The sequence below is a fragment of the Ranitomeya variabilis genome, chromosome 1 (genome assembly GCF_051348905.1).
Source record: "Ranitomeya variabilis isolate aRanVar5 chromosome 1, aRanVar5.hap1, whole genome shotgun sequence".
Taxonomy (NCBI): Eukaryota; Metazoa; Chordata; class Amphibia; order Anura; family Dendrobatidae; genus Ranitomeya; species Ranitomeya variabilis.
In genome coordinates, this window is record NC_135232.1 from 573,783,647 (window position 1) to 573,810,605 (window position 26,959).

Here is a 26,959-nt window from a genome sequence, read left to right on the forward strand (position 1 = left end):
GTAGGAGGAGAACCAGGAGAGGGCTGTGCACCCTTATGCACTTTGGGTAGAGCATGAAATCCCGGTATAGTGGGCATATTCTGCAACATAAAATCCTTCTTGTTTTTCAAGATGATATGTCAATCCAAGGCTCCAGGTCAGTCAGGGAACTGCAGCGAGGGCAAATAGTCGCTAGAAAGGCTTCCCTTATAAGTACGAGTTAGTGAGGCGCTCCTAGTGAGGGGGGATATATATCACCATTCCAGGCTGGGGATATATATATATAAACCTCCCAGCTGTCACTGCCAGAGTTTCTCACTAAAACAGTACGGTATTCTGCAACCAGTTCCTCGTTTGAAATAAGCCACGTCCGACAGCAGGCTTATATCGGGTCAGAAACCAACCCCGTGGTAGCAAATAATATAACCAACCGAGCATGTTGACATGGGGATTCGTGAATCGAGATAAAAGAGCAGCCCAAGATTAATTTTATATTTAATCGCTGAAAAGGCGCACTAGAAATATACAGGTATATATTTACAAGAACAATATACAGGTAAACAGTCAGGAGTGCAGTGCAAAGATAGGGTACAGATAGATTGCAATTACCGTGTTATGTAGCATGTGACCACAGGGAGGCGCTGATGGATCACAGGTCCAAATCTTAGTTACAGGCTTTCCGTGCTGCGTCAGCAAACGTATCCTCCTGCCTGTAGAAAAAACTAAGTCCAAAATGAGGGGCTGCCTTATATCTCCTAGGCTGTTTCCTCACACATCTCCCACCCCTGGGTGGTGCACCTCTCTCCCATCTCTGAGAATATCATTTTCTATCCAGAACCGTGGATGGACCATAACTTTCCACCTGATGCTCTGAATGGGTCGGTGGCGCTCTCACTGGGTTCCGCTGGATTTTATCAGCGCGTAGAGAATAAATATGCCTATTGTATGTAATTCCTGGTAGCTATGCTTCATAACTCCATAATGCAGGGTTCTGGAGGTGGTTAAATAATATGGGTGTGTGGGGAAGGAACGCCGATTTGGATTATGTGCTTGGCTAGTCTCGGGAATATTGCACTCTGTTATTATAGGTCATTTTCCAGATTCAATACCTCAGAGCCTGCTGTGACTTGTTGTGCCACTGTATCTTCATGTGCTTGGTCAGACAAAGGGAGCTAGCTGGCTGCAGCTGCAGAGGATTTCACACCATTTTGTTGAGAGCTTCAAAAGGTTTGTTCCTGGTTTTTAATTAAAGATAAACACTGCATGGCTTTTTATGGCCTTGGGGGATGCAAGGGTGAGGGCACATTTCAGGAATGGATGGAGATGTCCTATAATCCACAATGGATTCTCCCTCGTCCCTCGCAAAGGTCAATCCTGGACTAGCACCTGGATCACCTCCTTTGTCTCTCCATGGATCGCAGTGTCGTTAACTGCTGCATGTCTGTGGTCAGATTGGGTGAGACTCCTAGTCACGCCCCTCCAGGTCTTCCTTGGGCTTTGGCACAGTGGTTCCACCACCCAGCCCGTTGCAAATTTGTAGATATCTCCTGCGCTGCTGTGTTTAGAAGAAGTCAAATCTCAGGGGTTCATTCAAGTTTTATCTTGTAGTCTTATTCTGGGCACAGAACGGACAGGCTGAGATGAAATCCACACTATCTTGTGCAGAGATAGCCACCAATAATGCTGTGAAATGTGAAGAGCCATTTTCTTCTGTCCGGCTTGACCAGCCAGTTTAGACGCGTAACCCCTGTGAAGAACCTTTTCCTTTTCAGTTTAGCAATGAATGTCTTTCCAGATGGGACTCAACGCAAGTCCAGATGGGACTCAAGACAAGTCCAGCAGAGTGACAGTAAGCATCTCGGAGGACTCAATGATTCGCTGCAGCTCCTCTTGGTCAGAAGACAGAAATAACGTAGAAAATGAACCACCTTTATTTTCTTGTCCAATGGTTGGAAATGGAGAACAAAATCAAAGCGAGCGAAGAACAAAGACCACCTGGCTTGACACAGATTTAGCCGCTGCGCAGAATACAGATAGGTTCTATTTTTGTGGTCAGTATAGATAATTACTGGATGAACCGCTTCTTCAAGTAGAAAGTGCCACTCCTCCAAAGCCAATTTAATCTCCAACAGTTCTTGATCACCTATCGAATAGTTGTGCCCTGGAGCATAGATGGCTTTGGAAAATAAACTGCAGATCACCATACATCTGGTAGGAGACTTCTGAGTAAGAATGGCACCGTCCTAGAGGAAGGAGCATCAACCTCCAAAAAGAATTGTTTATTCCTGTCAGGTCGATGCAGCACTGGAGCTGAAGAAAAGTCCTTTTTAAGGGAGGCAAAGGCACTTACAGCCTCTAGAGTCCATACCCTATGGTTAATAGAAAAAGGAAATTTGATGTTTCAGAGTACACCGCGGTGCTGTTTGAAGTAAGCTGTTCCAGAGTGGAATAGCAATTTTTATATACAAAGAAAAAGGAGTACAGAAACACCGCGAAAAATATAAAAACACAATGATTTAATTATTGAAGCATCATATAAAAGTATCAAATACATCATAAATTATGACACAAAGAGGAAAAAAAGGTTTAGGAGACATGCTGGTACAGCAAGGAGAGGGTGGACAACCAAATCACCAAGGGTGGGTGGGATCAAAAAATACATGCAACCAATGGCAATAATATATGAAAATGAAAGAGACTGGTGACCAATCAATATAAGATAAGATACATATATCAATAGATGGATAAACCATAAAATGTTAGCCCAACATACCCATCATAGATGGTGGTGTCCTTGGGTCGCCCTGCTGACCCCTTTGATGCACTTTTTACCCACGTCAGCTAGCAGTGCCATCCCGACTGACAATTCAGAGCCCAAAGAGATCCCCGCACTGCACAGTGACCAGTACGGATTTCAGAGCATCGTTCCGCTCACCATCACAGAGGCACCGCTGAGTCCTATCCCTGCAGTGCCTACTGAGTGCTGGCCTGCTTCTGTGGCCGTAACCGCTGGACTGCATATTATTTCTGCAGCTTTATCTGCTGAACTGTATGCTATGTCCACTGTGCCGCGGACCTACACCTCTACAACATCTTGTGCCTGTACCAAGAGACCACGTGCCGAAGGACCTGGAGGATTCACCACCGCAAGGAGACAGTGCATCGCCTTTCTGTGGGACCGGATTGGAGACTTCTCACGCCGCCTGCGGCGCCACCGAGGGATCTTCCAGCCACCTCCTTCCATGGCCCAGAGACTGATAACTTGAACTTTTGTTACCTTTATTATTATACCCCCCTGCTTGATCTATTGTTGTGTTTTATAAAATCTCTGTTAACTTTGCTCTGTCTCCTGTGTGTCACTGCATCCTACAGCGACTCCATAAATCCCTTCTCATCTGTACCTTTCAATATTACACTATGTGTGCTTGTCTTCCCTTTTTTTTCCATACCGTAGGGTTAGCACCCTTGTGGGTTAAGGCAGAGATTGGGGTGGTTCGTTAGGAGAAATGTGGAATGAACTGGTGGTAGTAATTAGCAAATCACAGAAACCGCTGGATGACTTCCAGGCCTTCAGGACAGGGTCCCTCCAGGATGGTGAACACTTTCTCAGGATCTATCCTCTGCCTGGTCTTAGTAATGATGCATCCTAGGAAGGGAAGAGAGATTTGCTCAAATATGCACTTCTCAAAATTGTGGTATAAATAGTTGTTCCTCAACCTCTGCAGGACCTGGCGGACTTCCCTCTTGTGTGTGGGCAGATCGGGGGAGAACACCAATATGTTGTCCAGGTAAGTCACCAATCAAAAGAGTAGAGTAGATCCCAGAAGATATCATACACTAGTTCTTGGAAGACTGCTGGAGCATTGCAGAGTTCAATCAGCATTACGAGATACTCATAATGACCTTCCTGGCTGTTAAAGGCAGTCTTTCATTTGTCCCTCTGGCGTATTTGGATCAGGTTATATGCCCCTCGCAGATCAAGTTTAGTAAAGACTCTGGACCCTCTGAAATAATGAAACAACTCTGTGATGAGGGGCAGAGGAAACTTATTCTTGCTCTTTATCTGTTTGAGGCCCTATAGTCAATAGATGGAGTGAGTCATCCTTCTACTTAACAAAGAAGAATCCTTCTCCAGCTGGGGAGGATGACTTCCAGATAAATCCCCTGGCTAAAGGTACCTTCACACGAAGCGACGCTGCAGCGATAGCGACAACGATGCCGATCGCTGCAGCGTCGCTGTTTGATCGCTGGAGAGCTGTCACACAGACCGCTCTCCAGCGACCAACGATGCCGAGGTCCCCGGGTAACCAGGGTAAACATCGGGTTGCTAAGCGCAGGGCCGCGCTTAGTAACCCGATGTTTATCCTGGTTACCAGCGTAAAAGTAAAAAAAACAAACAGCACATACTTACATGCGTCCCCCAGCGTCTGCTTCCTGACACTGACTGAGCTCCGGCCCTAACAGCACAGCGGTGACGTCACCGCTGTGCTTTCACTTTCACTTTTAGGGCCGGCGCTCAGTAAGTGTCAGGAAGCAGACGCTGGGGGACGCATGTAAGTATGTGCTGTTTGTTTTTTTTACTTTTACGCTGGTAACCAGGGTAAACATCGGGTTACTAAGCGCGGCTCTGCGCTTGGTAACCCGATGTTTACCCTGGTTACCAGTGTAAAACATCGCTGGTATCGTTGCTTTTGCTTTCAAACACAACGATACACAGCGATCGGACGACCAAATAAAGTTCTGGACTTTATTCAGCGACCAGCGACATCACAGCAGGATCCTGATCGCTGCTGCGTGTCAAACTAAACGATATCGCTAGCCAGGACGCTGCAACGTCACGGATCGCTAGCGATGTCGTTTCGTGTGAAGGTACCTTAAGTTCTCCTTGATCTATTTGGACATGGCTCTGGTCTCTACCTGGGAGGGGGAGAAGAACCAGGAAGAAGGGTTACAGGGCAGTCGTACGGCCTGTGTGGTAGTAGCATATCCACCTCTTTCTTAACGAAGACATCTGCATAGGTCCAATAAGCAGGAGGCAAGCCAGATAAATTTGATGGAGAAGCGGGAGGTCGAGCAGGATGATTAGGAACAAGACAGTTTTCTTGATAGGACTTACTCCAACAAAGTATTTCTCTGGATCTCCAATCCAAGACAGGCTCATGTGCTTGTAGCCATAGCAGGCCCAGGAGCAGAGGAGCAGGACACCTAGACTAAAAGCATGAGGCCTAAGCTGCCCCAGAAATGGTGCATCTATTTCATATGCCAAATCTGGTGATTAGCCTCGGCTCTTTCCGGTTTACCTGGTGCTGTGACAAGTGGGGTAACAGTTTTGGAGTTAATGTCAGCTGTTTTAAATCCTCTGACATCAAACCCAAGGGGTAGTAATGGAGAGGCATCTAAAAGACACCCCCATTACTAACCCCCATTGTGAAAATTAAATAAAGACATATACATGAATAAGTCCTTTAATTGAAGAAAACAAACATGAAAAATGTAAAGGCTGGTTGATTCAGATTGGCTGGTTGTCAAAAATATGAGGGACCCCACTCATTTTTTTTTATTTATTTATTTAAAAAACGACGTGGAACCCCTCTATTTATTATAACCAGCCAATATAAAACTGATAGCTGAGGGCTGTAGCCTGCATCTGTCAGCTTTACTTGTGCTGGTTATCAAAATAGAAGGGTCCCACAGCATTTTTTATTTTATTTATCTATTGCACAGACACTAACTGATGATTACTCTCATCATTGTATGCCTGCTCTAGCTGCATATTATCACTGTGGGACTCAGTTCATCTAACTGGTTGTCCCTTCATTTTGTTTATGGATGAATAGCTTCCTATAGCCATATCACAGTATTGTATAGTAATTATTATTAAGAATGAATTTTTGTAATCTTAAGTGTACTTTATGTATGAGTTTCATATTGCACTAGTCACTTTACTCATGCATTCTTGTAATACACCTACTTTGAACTTATTCATTATCATTATTATATGTGCCCACTCACTTTATATAATTTCATACTGTTTAAATGTAGGTTTAATCAGGGCACTTTAATTAATAAAAGCTATTCTACTCACATTACAATGGGTTCTTTTGTTTTCTCATTTGTGATGTACTCGGCGAGTCACTATATGTAAGCTGGCTGTATGCAGGCGCTGTTTACCCAGACCCCGGCAAGCTTCCAGAAATGCAGATGTGGTGACGGCTTGCGTTCCACGCTTGCATGTCACCATGCATATTCCAGGAAGTTACATTGTTCTGGGGCGTGGCAAGAGCGGCATGCGTTGACAAGCCAGTGTGTCTCACAGATTCGCCACTTTCATTGGCTGTGCACTCATATAAACAGATCACCGCCCCTCACCTGGCCACACCGCCGGAAGAAGCCAGTGGAAAAATGAGAGGATGGTATCCCAGGCTCCTGGTTATAAGATGAATTGGTTCCCTTTACTTCCGGGCACAGTTTTCTATCATTTGTGGGCTCTTCCTTGCATCTTGCCTGTGGTTTTCTGGCAAGTCAATTCCCTTTAGATGTTATCACTTGATACCCTATGGGTTCAATATTGCGTACAGGTCCTTTTATCACATGCAATTATCATTATATGCTTCCAGTTTTCAACTTAGGACTCCTATTCATTACTTCTTTGAATATTATATCTTTATTTATTCATTTTGGTTTGGCTTCTTGATCTTGTCCTTAATTTTTTAGGAGCTACTCAGCAAAGGATCTATATGTTTGTATATTGTTATATATGAAACATCAGATATTGCAAAGAGGCTCCTTGAACTGGTTGTTACCAAATATATGTACCATATATACTCGAGTATAAGCCGAGATTTTCAGCCCATTTTTTGGGGCCGAAAGTGCCCCTCTCGGCTTATACTCAAGTCATGGTTGGCGGGGGGTCGGCGGGTTAGGGGGAGCGACGACTGTCACATACTCACCTGCTCCTGGTGCTGTCCCTGCATGTCCCATGGTCTCCAGTGCCTGCAGCTCTTCCTCTGTTCAGCAGTCACGTGGTACCACTCATTAAAGTAATGAATATGGACTCCACTCCCATAGGGGGTGGAGCCGCCTATTCATTACTGTAATGAGCGGTACCAGTGACCGCTGAACAGAGGACGAAATGCGGGCGCCAGAGACCATCTGTCCGGGATAAGCTGCCAGGGACTGCGCCGGGAGCAGGTGAGTATTTCATATTCACCTTTCCTCGTTCCACTGCCGCTCCGTCTTCCGCGTCCTCTGCAGTGACTGTTCAGGTCAGAGGGCGCGATGATGTATTAGTGTGCGCTCCGCCCTCTGCCTGAACAGTCACTGCAGAGAGACGGGACGCTGAGGAGCAGCGGGTAGCAAGAGAGGTGAGTATATCTTTTTTTATTGCAACAGCATTACATGTGGCACATTTTTATATGGAGCATCTATGGGGCCATAATGAACTGTATGGAGCATTACTGTATATGTGGCACATTGTTATATGGAGCATCTTATGGGGCCATAATGAACCGTATGGAGCATTATATGTGGCACATTGTAATATGGAGCATCTTATGGAGCCATAATGAACTGTATGGAGCATTATATGTGACACATTGTTATATGGAGCATCTTATGGGGCCATAATGAACTTCATGGAGCATTATATGTGGCACAATGTTATATGGAGCATCTTAGGCTTCTTTCACACTTCAGTTGTTTGGCGTCAGTCTGCTCCGACATAATGACGGATCGACGGATCCGTCACAATTGTTGAGAAAACTGTTCTAACGGATCCTTTTTTTTGACGGATCAGTTACTTGGGGGTTGTCTGGGAAAAGTATCTACTTTTTGGAGCATGCGCAATTGAAAAAGCGGATTGGGGCGACGGATCCGCCGAAATGACGGTCGCGACGGATCCGTCGCCCATAGGCACCCATTCTATGATCCGTCGCGAACCGCCATTTCGGCGCCGACAAAAAACGTTATAATGTCCGTCAATGTCTAGACAACGTCTGCCAAATTTCGACGGATCTGTCGCATGGCGGATGGAACGGACGACCATCCGCCACAATCCGTCGCTAATGCAAGTCTATGGGAAAATAGCGGATCCGCCAAAAAAAAAATGGCGGATCCGCTATTTGATGAAAACGGCGGATTCAAACTGACGCCAAAAGACTGAAGTGTGAAAGAGGCCTTATGGGGCCATAATGAACTGCATGGAGCATTATATGTGGCACATTGTTATATGAAGCATCTTATGGGGCCATAATGAACTGTCCGGAGCATTATATGTGGCACATTTTTATATGGAGCATCTTATGGGGCCATAATGAACTGTATGGAGCATTATATGAGGCACATTTTTATATGGAGCATCTTATGTGGCCATAATCAGCATTTGTGCTGCATTATATGGGGCAAATATCTGTATGGAGCATCTTATGGGGCCATAATCAGCATTTGTGCAGCATTATATGGGGCATAATAGTCTATGGAGCATCTTATGGGGCCATAATCAACATTTGTGCAGCATTATATGGGGCATATTTTAATACGGAGCATCTTATGGGGCCCATCATAAATGTTATGGAGCATTAGATGGGGCGTAGTTTGTATGGAGCATCTTATGGGGCCCATCATGAACTGTATGGAGCATTATATGGGGATCCTGATTCAATATGGATATTCAAAAACACTTAACCTACTGATGTCTAAATTAATTTTACTTTTATTGGTATCTATTTTTATTTTTGACATTTACCGGTAGCTGCTGCATTTTCCACCCTAGGCTTATACTTGAGTCAATAAGTTTTCCCAGTTTTTTGTTGCAAAATTAGGGGTCTCGGCTTATACCTGGGTCGGCTTATACTCGAGTATATATGGTAGGTTATCTCACTAGAGCTGCTATTGTAAGAATTATTTGTCCTGCTGGTTCCTCGGACAGGAAACCACTTGATACAGGTCATATTTTGGAGGGAATGGAGAGTCATGGTCTGAGCAATCTGCATCGTACATGTTAGGCTACTTTCACACTAGCGTCGGTACGGGGCCGTCGCCATGCGTTGGCCCGACGTACCGACGCACGTTGTGAAAATAATGAACAGTTCAACGCATCCGCTGCCCCATTGTAATGTCCGGGGAGGAGGGGGAGGAGTTCTGGCCACGCATGCGTGGTCGGAAATGGCAGACACGACGCACAAAAATGTTACAAAACATGACGCATACGTCGCACAATGAATGCAACGTGTGGCCATACGTCGCAATGCGTCGCTAATGCAAGCCTATGGAGAAAAAACGCATCCTGCGGGCAACTTTGCAGGATGCGTTTTTTCTCCAAAAAGACGCATTGCGACGGACAGCAAGCGACGCTAGTGTGAAAGTAGCCTTAGTGGACCACTGTGCCGTGGACCAAGAAAAGCCTGGAGGGGCATGATTAGGTGAACACCTGACTTTTCGCTAGAGCCCTTGATGGTGTGGTTAGACTTGGCTCCAGATGGATGCCAGGGGCTACTCCAGGATGGACCTCGGACACACGGAAGCTGACCTCCAAAGGAACCTGGACGGCCAGAAGTGGGAAAGCCAGTCTGATACAGGCAAGCATGGCATATCAGGTGCTGGCAGGCACGGCACATATACAGGAAGGCATGGTGGGTACTGGCAGGCATGGCTGGTATACAGGGAGATATGGCAGGTGCAGGTGGGTTGGGCTGGTATACAGTAAGGCACAGAAGGTGCTGGCAGCCACGGCTGGTTTACAGGCAGGCTCGGCAGGTTCAGGCAGGTACAGCTGATATACAGGCAGGCATGGAAGGTGCTGGCAGGCAAGAAAGGTATACAGGAAAGCACGTCAGGAACTGGCAGGCACAGCTAGTATACAAGGAGACACAGCAGGTGGGTCCGACCGGTATACATTAAGGCACCGCAGGGCAAAACAGATGTTCATTAAAGTTTCATCCTTAAGGAGATCTCCAAACTAAAATCCTTTGTCTGCACACAACTGTGTAAGGGTTTCTACCCCTCATCAGTGCAAACTAGGAACTTGGTTGTCTGGAAGAGAGGCCTTTGATGGGTGGTATCTAAAAAGTAATGTTTCTCCATACTGTCTCCTACCTGCCTGAATCCCCAGTGCCTCTTCTGATTTGCTGCTCTACATCAAAGCTTCAGTGTGGTTCATGCATGATGTCATGCCAGGTCTACTAATCAAAGGAAGCTGCAAATCTATTAGTTCATTTCTGGTGTAAACTCATATTTTTAAGATTTCAGTATTTGATAGTTTGGGCCTCAGCACATGGTCCTCAACAATCAGTGGCTGGTAGATGACCAATGTGGCTTCCTGCAGTGTTCCTGATTAATTCAATTATATCCACATCCTTAAAACACATATCTAACTGAAAATAGCAGTAATGGAAGAAATAAAGTCATTCTCCATGCCTTGCCACTCTTCTCTATGATGCTAGATGTTATTGTGCCACCTATGTCATTCACCAGCTTAGCAGCTTGAAAAGGCTCCCTATGAGGCGAGTGGTTTTTTTTTATTCATTGGGCACAGATATGGCTTCAAATAAATGCAAAACATCATGAAAACTGATAAAAAAAATGAACATTTTCATAAGACAATATGTTTATTATATTGAAGATACACTTTCATTATTCATGGTGCTTCCACTCCAATGCCTTGATCTTAGTAGGGTAGTTTACTTTAAGGTTCATCTCCTTGTATCTACAAAAAAAAACAATGCTGAGTATTAAAATTAGTACTAGATTTGATGTTCTTAAATTCCACCCTTTCTCTATAGGTGTTCCTCAAGACTCTGTCCTATCACCACTTCACATCTCAATTTTTATGTTTGGCCTGGGACAGCTCATAAAATCCCATGGCTTGCAGTACCATCTGTATGCTGATGACTTTCAAATCTACCTCTCTGATCCCAATGTCACCTCTTTCCTGTTTTGAATTCCAGAGTGTTTATCAGTCATATCCTCCTTCTTCTCACTACTCTTTCTTAAATGCAATCTGGACAAAACCAAACTCATCATCTTTCCTCCATTTCATTGGAACACCCCTACATGATCTATCAGTGACATCACATTTTCTACTGTCTATCTCTGCAAGGAGAAACGATACTTCTTCGATTTTCTACTGTATCACACCTCTGCTACCTCAAAGTAACCCTTGATTCTGCCCTGTCCTTCAAACCATATGTTCAAGCCCTTACCACATTCTGCCACTTCCAGCTCATAAATATTTCCAGAATTCACCTTTTCCGCAACCATTATGAAAAATATTACTTCTTGACCTTATGATCTCCTGCCTTGACTATTGTCTGATTAATCCTCCCACGTCGCTACTCACCCACCTTTCCCCTCTGTAAATCCCTTCACTGGCTTCCAATTCCCCAGTGAACCCAATTTAAATGACTTACAAGACCATACATAATCTGTCTTCTCCATACATCTCCAAACTGATCTCCCAATACCTCCCCAACATGTAACCAGTGGTCTTCACAAGATCTCCTTCTCTCCGCAACATTTTTGCTTTCGTCACTCAATCATTGCCAAATCTTCCCATAACATCCCCCATCCCCTAGCATCCTGGGCCTCAGCATGTCCCATTGTCTCCCATGACTGAAACCTTATGGTGCAAACTAAATACTTACATCTTCCAGAAAGCTTGCAATCTGCAATCAGCTCTCTACCACCTAACCACCACTGGAGTTGCCTCAACCTCCAACCTGCTGTCTACTCAAAAGAAAGTTCAACACAGACCTTGTAAAATTAAACCATTTTAAATTATATCCCTTCCAGGACAAAACCCCAAAACAAATAGCCCACTATTTGGCATTCCTTAAAATGCCTGCCGGGGTGACTAGTCACAGACGCAAGCCTATCTTTGCGTCTTCGAGCTTTCATTAGAAGACTTGATGGCTCACACACCATCATCAAAGTCATCTTCTTCCTGATATTGCAGAAAGTGAAATAAAGTAATTAATTATTACTGGAAGAAATAAAATAATAATTATTCACCCACCGTTTTTTTCGCTAGTTTAGGAAAGAAGGAATTCCAAAACTGACAGTTTTGACTGTTCCATTTTTGCTTGACATCCGTGTGGTCCACTTTCAGAATGGCGTATTTTTGTTCTTCAGCTAAATACTGTGGCCAATTAAAATCATCATTGCTTGGGTTTCTACGGTATATAATCATGGCAAAAAGCATAAGTGAATTAGATCATGATTAGAAATGGCTTACAGAGCTGCTTGTAGTTCCTCATAGTGCTATTGGTTTGTCTAGTTTACAAAATATACTATTAGCGAATTATGAGAAAACCTATGAGTGTCTCCTTATGATCTCTAGCAGAGCGATTACATCAGAATTTAGATGACAATCTCTGTTAAAAGTCAAGCATTTTTATATAAATGTAAAATTTGGAGTTATTCAAAAACTTTTAAGAGTTTTGACCTTTTCATGACAGTTTCACCTGTTTTGTATGAGTGTCTGATGCCAAAACTAGTTGAAACTCCCTGACTGGAGTAAGATTTGTGTCAAGGTGCACAGAAGACCGCTCCACTTGTCTGATTTTCCTGATTCATGACGAGACGTGCACCTCTTAAAGGGAATCTGTCACCCCAAAAATCGTATATGAGATAAGGCCACCGGCATCAGGGGCTTATCTACAGCATTCTGTAATGCTGTAGATAAACCCCCGATGTAGCCTGAAAGATGAGAAAAAGAGGTTATATTTTACTAACCCAGGGGCGGTCCCCCTGCGGTCCAGTTTGATGGGCCTCGCGGTCCGGGTCCGGCGCCTCCTATCTTCATGTGATGACTTTGCTTCCTGCTGCGGCTCCTGCGCAGGCATACTTTATCTGCCCTGTTGAGGGCAGCATAAAGTACTGCAGTGCGCAGGTGCTGGGCCTCTCTGACCTTTCCCTGCGCACTGCTGTACTTTGCTCTGCCCTCAACAGGACTGACAAAGTACGCCTGTGCCGTACCCGCAGCAGGAAGACAAGAAGAGGACATGATCGTAAGAAGATAGGAGGCGCCGGACCCGGACAGCGATGCCCATCGGATCGGACTGCCCCTGAGTGAGTATAATATAACCTGTTTTTCTTACCTTTCAGGTTACATCGGGGACTTATCTACAGCATTACAGAATGCTTTAGATAAGCCCCTGATGCCGGTGGCCTTAGCTCATATACGATTTTTGGGGTGACAGATTCCCTTTAATGAATCAGGAGCATCTGGCTCCAGAATTCCCCCTCGTCAAGACTGAAGTTAACATCGCTAATCTTGTTATTGATGGCTTGATGATTCAGTGCTTTCATGTCATGACCACAAAGAGTATTAATTATGCTTGAGGACCTGCCCTGTCCTGCATTATACAGACAGCCCACTGACGGTAATCTGTGTTATGTAATGCTTAATTTTCACAGTAAGGGTAAGTTCACACAGGGTGTTTTTTCTGCATTGTTTTTCTGCTGCAAAACCTGATCATCTTGGCAGGAAATATGCTGCGCCAAAAACACAGGTTTAGGTGCATTTTTGGTGCGGTTTTTGCAGCGTTTTTGCTGCATTATTGTTGCATTTTTTTCATGAGTTTTTCTTTCTCTTTGTGCATGCCAATAAAGTTGAGTGCACACAGAGAAAAAAAACAACTTCCTGTAGATAGAATAGAATAGATACATTACCTGTGGTATCCTCTTCCCTGGCATTTTCCCACGGTGCAGAGGTTACCTCAGGTCAGGCTGTGAGGGAGCGCAGGCTCGGTGACGTCACCGCTAGTTACTGAGCCTGCGCCGGCTCCGTCTCATTCATTCCCCAGTTGCTTACAGCCAGAAGCGGTCGCATTAGCAGCACTCCCAGATGTAAGCTTTATCTCCCCCAGAACAATAAAAAGATGGTCAAAACTGTGTGGTGTTTTATTTCATTAAAAGACTAGATGCGTCTTTTCTGGGCAGCTGTGCACTGCTATTTTTAGGCTGGGGGGGCCTATATCAATGGCTCCTTACCAGCCTGAGAATACCAGCCCCCCAGCTGTGAGCTTTAGCAAGGCTGGTTGTCAAAAATGTAGGGGACCCCACGCTGTTTTTTAAAATTATTTATTTATAGCGCAGGAGCAGCAGATGAAAACTCCCATCCGCCGCTCCTGCTGTCACTGTAATTAGCAATAGCAGGTGTGAGCAGTAGTCCCATCAGCTGACACTAGTGATCGGAGGTGAGTTTACACCTCCGATCACAGCTGAGTGCTCCTGCTGTCTTCTGACAGCGTGGCAAGCGTGGCTGTCTGACTGCTGTTCAAAAGCGGTGTTTGCTGCGCTTTTATTACATATGACAGCGTGGCACTGTAATGTCGGACCCCCCATTCAAGTGAATGGAGTTCGAGTCCACTCTGCTGGATGACAGGCTGTAAGAACGCATTGTGCAGCCTGCCATCTAGGTGTAGCAGAGCAAGTACGCTGCAAGAAAAGTCAACCTGGGGTATTTGCAGCATTTTTTCAACATCAATTCAAGTCAATGGGTGAAAAACGCTGAAAGAAGTGACATGCTCTATGTCAAAAAAACGCTGCAAAGCACAAAATACTGATCACACAAAAAAACAACGTGTGTGCACGAGATTTCTGAAATATCATAGGCTTTGCTGGTATTGTAAAAAGCAGCTGAATATTAGCAGCAAAAACTTCCTGTGTGAACTTACCCTAATAGCGCTACAGCAAAATGAAACACTTATTGCCAAGTTTCCTTACATGAAACAGCTGATCACTGGTGTTAGGGCTAGCGGAACGCACCAAATAATTAGAATAGATAGAGTAAGGTGCGTTCGCAGCCCGGGGTCCACCGTGCTGAGATGGAACCTGCTGCTAAGTAATGACGGACTATATGGCGGTACAATGTGGATACACACACGGGTTAACCTCACCCTGTGTGAAGGAAGCGAACCCTGTTGCGTCACAGGGCCACAGTACCGCACAAAGAGCGCAAGCAAGGAGTCTCAGAACTCAATCCCAAGACACAGGATTTGAGTTCATATAGACCTCTTGCGCTCGACACCGCAACTGAGGGGTCAGAGTGAAGGAAATAATACTATTAAAGATACACGAGAGTGCATGCGGTGCCGCACTGGCGGACGCCACTAACCACCCAGGCTTGGGTCAGGAAAGCGCTGTGAAAGCGCACGGCGCCACACTGGTGGTCACAGCAATAGACCCTGTTCTGTGTGTTACGTGCTGATGGCTAAGTCGGGCGCTAGAATGCAAACATCCACCTTACGTGAGCAGTCATACCATAGGGATGGGATATTTAAGGACGACTTGCACTCATCAACAAACACACATATACAAATGTACACTAGCGCATGGCCGTGCGGTCATGCGAACCTTTTATAGCTGCAGCATGTACAGGACCTTCCCAGAAGGACCAATGGGAAGCTGCCACAGATGTTGAGCACCTTCAGGACCTTCTTGGAGGACCAATGGAATCTGCTGCAGTATCTGAGCATGTGACCCTCGATCTCCAATAGGAGATCTTGCCCTGGGCATGCTCAGAAGGGGAAAAGCAGGACTTAGTCCCAAAAGCGTCTGCTCGCCGCTGCCCAGCACTGGCTTCAATGGCAGAAGCTGGAAAAGCAATGGTAACCCTATGCACAGAGTGAGACTGAGCAAGACACTGGGACCGACGTCTCTGCTGAGCAGACTCCACTGCAGCTGGAGAAGAATGGGAGACCACAGCAGAGATGGTTTGAGATTCCCCCTGTGCAGAGGCAGGAACTTGACACCTAACATTACCCCCCCCTCCCTGGACCTCACCACGCTCAAAGGCAGCAATGAGCTGTGGAGCTCGAATGTGTTCAGCAGGCTCCCAGGACCTGTCCTCTGGGCCATAACCCTTCCAATCCACCAAATAGAATTTTTTTGCCACATACCACCTTGCACACCAAAATAACGTTTACCTCGTAATCGTCCGTAGACGAACCTGATGTCTCGGCAGATGACTCGGAAAACCGGGACAAGTATACGGGCTTCAAGAGGGACACATGAAAGGTATCAGTGATACCCAGGCGTGGAGGAAGAGCCAGATGGTAGACCACAGGGTTAACCTGTTCGAGGACCTTGAAGGGACCCAAGTAGCGAGGTACAAACTCAACACGCAGCCTGATGTTAGGGGCGGAGAGCCACACTAAGTCGCCAGGAGCAAAGGTCAGAGCGGGGTGCCGAAGAGCATCGGCGGAGGACCTCATTCTCTCCTTGGAGGCCCGAATGGCATCCTGAGTGCGGTCTCAAATGTCCTGTGCCTCCACAGCCCAGTCTGCCACCCTGGAGTCGGCGGAAGACACGGGCATGGGCACAAGGACACGCGGATGCTGGCCGTAATTTAGGAGGAATGGAGTCTGACCGGTAAAGTCGGCTACGGCGTTGTTAAGCGCAAACTCTGCCCACGGTAGCAAGGATGCCCAGTCATCCTGCCTGGCAGAAACAAAATGTGGTAAATATGTGACCAGGGTCTGGTTGGCCCTCTCTACCAACCCATTCGTCTCGGGATGATATGCCGAAGAGATATTCAACTCAATACTGAGTAAACGACGAAGCTCTCTCCAGAATCGAGACGCAAACTGGGGACCCCAGTCACTGACAATTTTGTCCGGCATACCATGTAGGCGAAAGATATGTTTGATGAACAACGCAGCCAGAGCCCGTGCAGAAGGTAGCCGTGGAAGAGGCACCAAGTGCACCATTTTGGAAAAATGGTCGATCACCCAGATAATGGTGCAGCTACGAGACTTGGGTAAGCCCACCACAAAGTCCATCCCGACCATCTCCCAGGGCCTGTCCCCAACCGGCAGGGGGTAAAGCAACCCTGCTGGCCGTTGCTGAGGAGACTTGTTCTTGGCGCAGGAGACACACGCCCGAACATAGTCTGCGACGTGACGAGCCATATGCAGCCACCAGTACGTCCTCGCCAAGAGCTCAGATGTCCTCTTGGTCCCAAAATGTCCACCCACCCTGGAGGAGTGAGCCCAAGAGAGAACCTGCGGTCGCAAATTAGATGGAACGAAAGTCTTGCCTGGGGGCACAGACTCTAGCGAAACCGGAGCCACAGTTCTCAGGCTCTCTGAAGGGACAATAAACCAAGGCTCCTCCTCCTCCTCTGATGACACTACAGAGCGAGAGAGAGCATCGGCACGAACGTTCTTCTCCCCGGAAAGAAAACGGAGGGTGAAATGGAACCGGGAGAAGAATAGGGACCATCTAGCCTGACGAGAATTTAGCCGATGGGCTGTCTGTAAATACATCAAGTTCTTGCGGTCTGTGAACACCTGGAAGGGAAAGCGAGCTCCCTCCAGAAGATGTCTCCACTCTGAGAAAGCCAACTTCATAGCTAGCAACTCCCTGTCCCGATGGAATAATTCCTCTCCGCTGGTGAAAAGGTCTTAGAGAAGAAGAAGCAAGGATGCTTCCGACCTTGAGCATCCTTTTGGAAGAGGACTGCTCCAGCACCAATGGATCAGGCATCCACCTCCATAATAAATGGCCTATCTACATCGGGGCGATGTAGGATGGGAGCGCTAGCGAAGTGTGACTTAATCGAGAGAAAGGCCTTGGAGACCTCCTCCGACCACAACTTGTGATTTGCCCCCTTCTTGGTGAGGGCAACCAAGGGAGCTACCAAAGTTAAGAAGTGGGGAATGAACTGGCGATAGTAATTAATGAACCCCATAAAGCGCTGCACCGCTTTGAGAGAATGGGGTTCCTGCCAGTCCATCACAGCCTGTAGCTTGGTAGGATCCATAGCCAATCCCTGGGCAGAGATGATATAGCCAAGGAAAGGCAAGGATTCCTGCTCAAACACAAACTTCTCCAACTTGGCATAGAGGGAGTTAGCCCGTAGAAGGTCGAAAACATCTCTCCGGTGGGAGTCTATATCTGGAGAGTAGATGAGAATATCATCCAGATAAACTACGACTGAGGTGGAAAGCATATCCCGGAAGATGTCATTTACAAAGTCTTGGAAAACGGCTGGGGCATTACAGAGCCCGAAAGGCATCACCAGATATTCATAGTGCCCATCCCTGGTGTTAAAAGCCGTCTTCCATTCGTCCCCCTCACGGATGCGCATCAGGTTGTAAGCACCCCGCAGATCTAATTTAGTAAATACCCTTGCTCCCCGTAGCCTATCAAAAAGCTCAGATATCAGGGGTAGTGGGTACTTATTTTTAACGGTAATGGCATTAAGACCCCCGTAGTCTATGCATGGATGCAGTTCTCCACTCTTCTTCTGTACGAAGAAGAACCCAGCCCCTGCAGGTGACACTGACATCCTAATGAATCCTCTTGCCAGATTCTCTCGGATATACTGTGACATTGCCTCCATCTCCGGGAGAGACAAAAGATAGACTCGACCCCGGGGAGGCTCAGCACCAGGCAAGAGGTCAATAGGGCAATCATAGGGGCGGTGAGGCGGAAGGGTCTCCGCAGCCCTTTTGGAGAACACATCCGCATAGGGCCAATATTGCTTGGGAAGAGAGGATAAATCTGCGGGTACCTCAGTAGTAGCAACCTGTACACTCTCCCTCTGACATCTACCCCCACAAGATTCACCCCATCCTAAAATTCTGCCTGTCGATCACTCGATATGAGGAGAGTGATACCGTAGCCAAGGCATCCCTAACAGGTTCTCATCAATTCCCTCAGGAATGACGAGCAGAGATATAATCTCCTGATGAGATGGCAACAAGGACAGAGTGAAAGGGATGGTTTGGTGTGTTATCTGTGAGGGCAGTGTTGACCCATTCACCACTCGTACAGTTACTGGTTGAGCTAGCATTACCAGGGGTATTGCTTGACGCTGGGTGAAGGCAGAAGACATAAAATTGCCCTCCGCTCCAGAATCCACGCAGAGCTCTACCGAGTGAATGAATGAGCCTATTGTAATTGTCCCCTTAAAGGACAATTTGGAGGCAAACGTCGCCGTGTCTAGTGTACCTCCACCTACTACCACTAGACGCTGACGTTTCCTCGACCGCTGGGAACAAGATGTCCTGACTGCTGGCAAACATGACAAACCTGGAGTGCACGAGCGGTCCGGGACTTAGATCCCGCTCGTGACACTTCCATGGCCTCATGTGACTCAGGGGCCTGGACTGGAGATTCCAAAGGTTTGGCGAAGGTGGGAGCCAGCCAAAACCTCTGCCTACACTGGGCTCGCTCTAACCTCCGCTCGTGAAAACGGAGGTCAATACGAGTGGACACTGCTATTAACTCCTCCAGTGTGGCGTCCTTCATGTGGTCAGCCAGCCCCTTCCAAAATATCGGAATAAGGGCTTTATCCGACCACTCCAGCTCAGATGCTAGGGTGCGGAAGTGGACGGCAAAATGGCTGACCAAGGACGAGCCCTGAGTCAATGCCAACAGTTGGAGCGCCGTATCATGGGTGACACGAGGTCCTAAAAAGACCTGCTTCAGAGTGCTCAGGAACAACGAAGCACTCTGCACCACATGATCGCCACGCACCCACAGTAGCGTAGCCCACTCCAACGCTCTGTCCGACAGGAGAGACACAATAAACCCCACCTTAGCCCGCTCTGTAAGGAAACGAGAGGCCAGAAGCTCGAGATGTATAGAGCACTGACTCACGAAACCCCTACAAGACTTACTATCACCAGAAACTTTTTCTGGCAGCGGGAGGCGAGTCGGTACAGAGGTGGCAGTGGACAAGGTTTCTGCAGCCACACTAGCAGCCTGAACAGCAACTGCGGTTACATCCACAGCTGAGGTTGTGCGCTCGAGAGCCGCCAACCTACCCTCCAGCTGCTGGATGTACAGCAAGGATTGCTGTTTGTCCGTCATTACTAGCCAGTCCCTGGCGCTAGTGTAATGTTAGGGCTAGCGGAACGCACCAAATAATTAGAATAGATAGAGTAAGGTGCGTTTGCAGCCCGGTGTCCACCGTGCAGAGATGGAACCTGCTGCTAAGTAATGACGGACTATATGGCGGTACAATGTGGATACACACGGGTTAACCTCACCCTGTGTGAAGGAAGCGAACCCTGTTATGTCACAGGGCCGCAGTACCGCACCAAGAGCGCAAGCAAGGAGTCTCAGAACTCAATCCCAAGACACAGGATTTGAGTTCATATAGACCTCTTGCGCTCGACACCGCAACTGAGGGGTCAGAGTGAAGGAAATAATATTAATAAAGATGCACGAGAGTGCATGCGGTGCCTCACTGGCGGACGCCACTAACCACCCAGGCTTGGGTCAGGAAAGCGCTGTGAAAGTGCACGGCGCCGCACTGGCGGTCACAGCAATAGACGCTGTTCTGTGTGTTACGTGCTGATGGCTAAGTTGGGTGCTAGAACGCAAACATCCTCCTTACGCGAGCAGTCATACAATAGGGATGGGATATTTAAGGATGACTTGCACTCATCAACACACACACATATACAAATGTACACTAACGCATGGCCGTGCGGTCATGCAAACCTTTTATAGCTGCAGCATGTACAGGACCTTCCCAGAAAGACCAATGGGAAGCTGCCACAGAAGTTGAGCACCTTCAGGACCTTCCTGGAGGACCAATGGAATCTGCTGCAGTATCTGAGCATGTGACCCTCGATCTCCAATGGGAGATCTTGCCCTGGGCATGCTCAGAAGGGGTAAAGCAGTCCCAAAAGTGTCTGCTCGCCGCTGCCCAGCACTGGCTTCAATGGCAGAAGCTGGAAAAGCAGCGGTAACCCTATGCACAGAGTGAGACTGAGCAAGATGCTGGGACCGACGTCTCCCCTGAGCTGACTCCACTGCGGCTGGAGAAGAATGGAAGACTGCAGCTGAGATGGTTCAAGATTCCCGCAGAGGCGGGAACTCGACACCTAACAACTGGTTGTCGATGTAGGAGAATAAGTTATCCTCAGCCTATTGTTAAGAGAGACTTTTAAAAAATAGGTATTGTCCACAGGGGACATCGGGAACTTGTCAATAACTTTAAAAGAGTTGTACAATACTGAAAGAAGACATTAGAGCTGCTCCTGCTTTTTGACTTCCTCCAATTACAACTGAAGGACGTGAGAGTGAGGCAGCCACTGATTGGCTGCAGGGCTCATGTGGCATAACACTATCATGCAATGTCATCATTGCTGGGACTGTGCTGGCACCAGAGGTGAGTATAGTGGACAGCCCTTTTAATTCGACAGTTCCCTATTTTCTAGGTTTAGGCCGTGACTGTTTACAGAAAACCCACAAATCATAGTTTGAGAAAAAAGTGAGTACCCTAGAATGATTGGGAATCAGAGCTTCAAGCTTTTGCCCCACTGTATAGCATCCTTCACAATTATGAAGCGACTGAACTGCCGTATATATTTGATAGCTGATACCTTCTCACTGCAATAGCCATGGCTTCTTTTTCACTCAGTTATTAACTGTTGCCAATGTAATATATGATATTAACTAGCAATAATAGTGAGCCTGTTCTATGGTAGTTCTTATATTATATAAATTGTACATTTTTGATGAGATTATGGAGTCAGTGACTGGCTAATTGACCTTTTGAAGCCCCATAAGCTGCCTTGTTGGGAGTATCAGTCATGAAATGATGTAGCTTTGGTCACAGAAAACATAGGAAAAATCATCCTGACCTTCTATCCAAAAAACAGTCCTAGTTATAACTAGAGACTAGATGGTGGCCCGATTCTAATGCATCGGGTATTCTAGAATATGTATGTATATAGCAGCCACATAGTATATAGCACAGGCCACGTAGTATATAGGACCCATGTAGTATATAGCAGACAAATAGTACGTGGCCTGTGCTATATAGTATGTGGCTGCTATATACACACATATTCTAGAATACCCGATGCCTTAATACAGGCCACGCAATATATAACACAGCCCAAACAGTATATAACACAGCCCACGTACTATATAACACAAGCCACGCAGTATATAGCAGCCATGTAGTATATAACACAGGCGACGTAGTATATAACACAGGCCACGCAATATATAGCACAGCCCACGCAGTACAAAACACAGGCCACATAGTATGTAACACTGGCCACGTAGTATATAGCAGCCATGTAGTATACAGTACTGCCCATGTAGTATATAGCAGCCATGTAGTATATAGTACTGCCCACCTAGTATATAGTAGCCATGTAGTATATAGTACTGCCCACGTAGTATATAGCAGCCATGTAGTATATAACACAGCCCACGCAGTATTTAGCAGTGTGGGCACCATATCCCTGTTAAAAAAAAGAATTAAAATAAAAAATAGTTACATACTCACCCCCTGGGATCCAACGGCGCTCTGGCGATGTGCGCGCGGCTGCCGCCATCTTCCGTTCCCAGGATGCATTGTGAAATTACCCAGAAGACTTAGCGGTTTCGCAATGCATCTCTGGGATCGGAAGCTGGCGGAAGGCGCAAGCGCATCGTCGGACTACGGAGGGTGAGTATAGCAGGTTTTTTTTTAATTATTATTTTTAACATTAGATTTTTTTACTATTGATGCTGCATAGGCAGCATCAATAGTAAAAAGTTGGGGACACACAGGGTTAATAGCAGCGGTAACGTTACCCACGGCATAGCGCTGTACGTTACCGCTGGGATTAACCCTGTGTGAGCGGTGAGGGGAGTATGGAGCGGGTGCCGGGCACTGACTGCGGGGGAGTAGGGAGGGACTAATCGGACTGTGCCCGTCGCTGATTGGTCGCGGCAGCCATGACAGGCAGCTGGCGAGACCAATCAGCGACGCGGGATTTCCGTGACGGAGGTTGTCGACAGAAAGACGGAAGTACCCCTTAGACAATTATATATATAGATGAGTGAATATGTTTGGAAACGATTGCCAAATCTGAATTTGCCATATTCTTGCCATATTGGTACCCTATTCATGCCGAATTTATATTTGACAATTGTTTCCAAACATATTCGTAATTTCTACTCCCATTGACTCCAATGGCGTTGTGCTATGTTCAGCGAATATTGCAAATACAATATTCGCGGTCGATCATAAGCTGAACCGAATGTTGAAATATTCGCTAAACTCTAGTTATAACCTCAGGTTCGAAGTGTCTTCAAGTACCTCCTAAGCTAAATATGAACCTCAAGTCCTTTTGTGTCCCTGGAGATAGTGATTAGAAATAAGCAAATATATTCTAGTGGAATTTTACTTTAATTGAATATTCTGAAAATCTGCATTTGCCAAATTGCTGATTTTTTTAAATTCGCTGATTCAGCTGAATGGAGTCACTGGTCGCAATTTTGTTGAACCATCAAAAGGTTAAAAATGGAAAAAAAGCTACTGATACTCACCTTACCACTCTCCTCTCCGGCTCCTTTGCTACTCACTGACTCCTGTGCTGTCCTTGTGGTATCTTTTTCTATCAGACACTTCTGCTAGAATCTTGGGGAGTCTTTATACTAGGCCAGGACTTCTTGCTCTGTTGAGTTCCTAGATGTTTCTGAACATGCACTCGCAAGATCACTGCAAATGTCATGCCGTCAGGACACTATGACCTTACCTGTGCTTGTGCAGAACCGTTCTAGGCCACAACAGAGTCAAAAGTATCCTGGCCTCGCATAAAGAGACCTGAGATTTGAGCGTGAACAGTGGTGATTAGAAGATGCAATGAGGATAGGACAGATGACAGTGAAAAAAGGAGGGACCAGAGGGGTGAGTAGTAATGTGAGTATAACATTTTTTGTTTTATTTACGTATTATGTTTTTTTTGGTGATACATATATGACTGTTGTCTTCCTTTGAGCTTTTCAAGTTAGCAATTTCCTAATTTTTATTTTGTTAAAAAATTGGGCTACTCTCTTACCCAATATACGGGAGTCAATATTACTACTCAGAGCTGCGTTCATATCTCTAGTCCACAACATACTCACATAAAAAGTCTTACCCTTCTCTTGCAAAGTTGGCCCACATTTTCATAAGCCTTCTGCTAAACACTTGCTCTTGATTTGAGAATTTTTCAGGGAAAATGAGTGGTTGGCCAAATAATATTGGCAATTCTGCTCCATGTATCACCCCCATCCACTCTGGATAACTTTCAATTGACGAACGATGACCATATTCATAGATGAAAATTTTATTTTGATTCTTTGCAGCAGAGTTTGCAAAATACTTTGAAGGACACATAAAATTATTGTCTTTCAATATTCTCTCCATGGCATCACGATTCTTCTCAGTGTTTTTTTCATCATCCCAGTCTTTATACAATAACATCATAGATTCTAAAAGAAGATCATCTGCCGTTGGGAAGAAGTGTTTCAAACCTTCTTTAAATTCCTCCATGGTGATTAGACTTAAGTTATTTACACTAAATCCTGGTGCACCAAGCACCGGAAAGGGGTAACCATCATTTTTGGTTACTCCTATTAAGAGGTCAATATTTCCAATTGAATGTTTTACTAGGTTTTCAGGTATATCAGTTACAAAATCATTATCTAGAACAGGAACAAAGAGTGTCATAGCAAATTTTGGATCACTTAAAATTTGCTTTTCAACTATTTTTTCGGCATCTACTTTTTGTAAGCAGGCTATAGTCGCATCATCATCTTCTGTAGGACAATTGAGCATTCTGGCTAAGTTCAAGGACAACTTCCTTGACCTTTCATGGGAATTAAAAGCCCAGTAAGCGTTTGGTGATCCACTTTGAAGAATAGCTCTTTTGAAATAAGGATGACTTCCAGAACTTATCACATGATACCCTACACTGCCAGCTCCAGCACTTACTCCAAAAATTGTAATACTCTCTGGGTTTCCACCGAACGCGGCAATATTTTCATGAACCCACTGGAGAGCCAGTCTTTGATCAAATAGAGCAGCATTTCCGGGAGCCTTTACATTTTTGGGAAAAGCTAAGAAACCAAGTGCTCCAACTCTGTAATTCATTGACACTACGATGATATTTTCAGAAGCTGCTAAAACACTTCCATCAAATATTTCTAATGCAGAGGTACCGGAAATAAATCCTCCTCCATAGATATGCACCATGACATCTGCTGGTTTTGATATTGATTGAGGAACCCATACATTTAGACTAAGACAGTCCTCACTTATTTCATTTTTTACAACCCACATATCTGTTCTGCTAATCTCAATGTAGGCATTTCCTTTATACTGGGAGCAAGAGCTTCCAAAAGTAGTGGCTTTGTAGATACCTTCCCATGGTGCTCGAGGTTCTGGTTTTCTGAACCTTTTTTCTCCGGTTGGTGCCTCTGCGTATGGTATTCCGAGATAGGCTATGACATTATGTGCTACCACAGACTTTTTTATTCCACTCACTTTCCCTTGCTTTGTTTTTACAATGGTATCATCTTCTGCCATACAATATACAGCAAGTATAGTGAGTATTATGAAACAGATTTTATTGCAGCAGAACCACATATTTTTGTTCTCCATGCTCTTTTCTGCAATTTAAAAAATATGATATATTTATATATATGACATACATTTATCTTTAAATAAACTAACATATTGTTTTACTGATTCACATCTTAAAGAGAAATTAAAGGTTTTTTTTACATTTTGCAGATACCCTACATTTTTAAAGATTGGTTGAATTCTGAGTCCCCACTGATCTCTCAAAAAATGTCAGAGACGTGTACAGCTCAGGAGGTAGGAACACACTCTTGCTGACTGAGGATACACACAGTGGAGTAGGGATAGAATAGCAAGTCATGGGGGCCGAATCATCAAGAGTGGCTTAGCGCCCACCTGCATTTCGTCAGTCTTGCTGAAGTAGAAGGCGCCAAATTCATTAAGACTGGATTAGCACTTCTGGCCTATGAAACCACAACATTTTTGATAGGTAGTAGCCACGTCTATGTCACAACCCAGTTCCGCTCCAGGTCTGCCCATTTTTCTAGAGCTGAATCAATCTGTCGTGAAAATTGCCCATTGCACAATAATGTGACTTTTCAATGTTTTTATGCAAGTTTTTTGGCTTAAAAGCTTTGATGTGTTGGATCCACAGGCTTTCTACTTCACTTGCCTCCCAAGCTACTCACTTCTCTGCCATCTATTGAGAAATCGGTGGTGGTCTCAGGACCTGGGACCCAACCAATCTGTAAACATGTAAAGTGCCTGCAAAAATCTAAAAAATATGCACAAAAGTTACTCTTTAAATGCAATAGAAATGGTTACAGTGGCTGAGAGAACCCGATGAAAAATCTGTTTAAGGTGCAAAACCGTCAAGCGCCAATACTATTCCTATCCTCTAGCTAAAAAAAAACCCATTTACATGAGCTCTCACACACAGGGGATAAAACTATTTTACTAAAAGATATCTATTGTACGTCGCTACCCTACGTGCCAGTGTCCAATGCTTTGACCATTTTACACCATTGAATCCAAGAAAAAAGCCGTTTATATACACCATCAACCACAGTGAATTTGGCCAATGATCAATATATTCTGAATGGTGAGAGTAAGGAACCATGTATTGATATAAGTGGACAATGCATTAGAAAGTGTACCACTGTCCTTAGCAGGTACTTAGCAGGGATATTACTAGACCTGGACACCCATGTGTAGAGAGCTGTTTTGGGTGCTTATTCTTTATCAGTAAGGTTTGACAGTGCCTGATTTTTCAGCTATACCCTTCTATCTACTGAGTTGGAACAGATTGCTGCAGATTAGTTGTCTAGCTTCACAAATATTATTGCCAAGTCCCATACCATCGTTGTTGTTTTTTTATTTGTTTTTTACTTTATTTCATTTGTTAGCTATCAGTAATTTATGCTCAGAGGGTGAATTAAAATTCTTCTGAGTCACAGTCATCTGCTGCTTCCAGCACTGTTCCGGTCCCGCTCTTGCATAAATTGTGACCACAGCTCTTTCTTGGTGGCAGGTTGTACCTCTCTTAATATAAATCTATGAGAACCTTGTTCTGAGTCTCATAGACTTATTTTGAGAAAGGGACTTTTGTTCCTCACATAAATTCCTGTGTTAACTGGGCTTGTCACAACTGTGGTCACATGATCCAGGAGGGGA

The 26,959-nt window shown here is 45.4% G+C and overlaps 1 protein-coding gene across 2 annotated transcripts in view; it reads right to left on the minus strand.

The window, feature by feature from the left end:
• Positions 1-10,564: 10,564 nt before the first annotated feature.
• LOC143768746 (cholinesterase-like) overlaps positions 10,565-26,959 on the minus strand; it is a 55,165-nt gene continuing 38,770 nt past the window's right edge. For both annotated transcript variants that reach the window (XM_077257399.1, XM_077257406.1), the window contains 3 exons: positions 23,862-25,374; positions 11,990-12,146; positions 10,565-10,681 (listed from right to left, as the gene is read on the minus strand). In XM_077257399.1, coding sequence (XP_077113514.1) covers positions 10,661-10,681; positions 11,990-12,146; positions 23,862-25,366 — 1,683 coding nt within the window. In that variant the 5' untranslated portion in view covers positions 25,367-25,374 and the 3' untranslated portion in view covers positions 10,565-10,660. The remainder of the gene's footprint in view (positions 10,682-11,989; positions 12,147-23,861; positions 25,375-26,959) is intronic.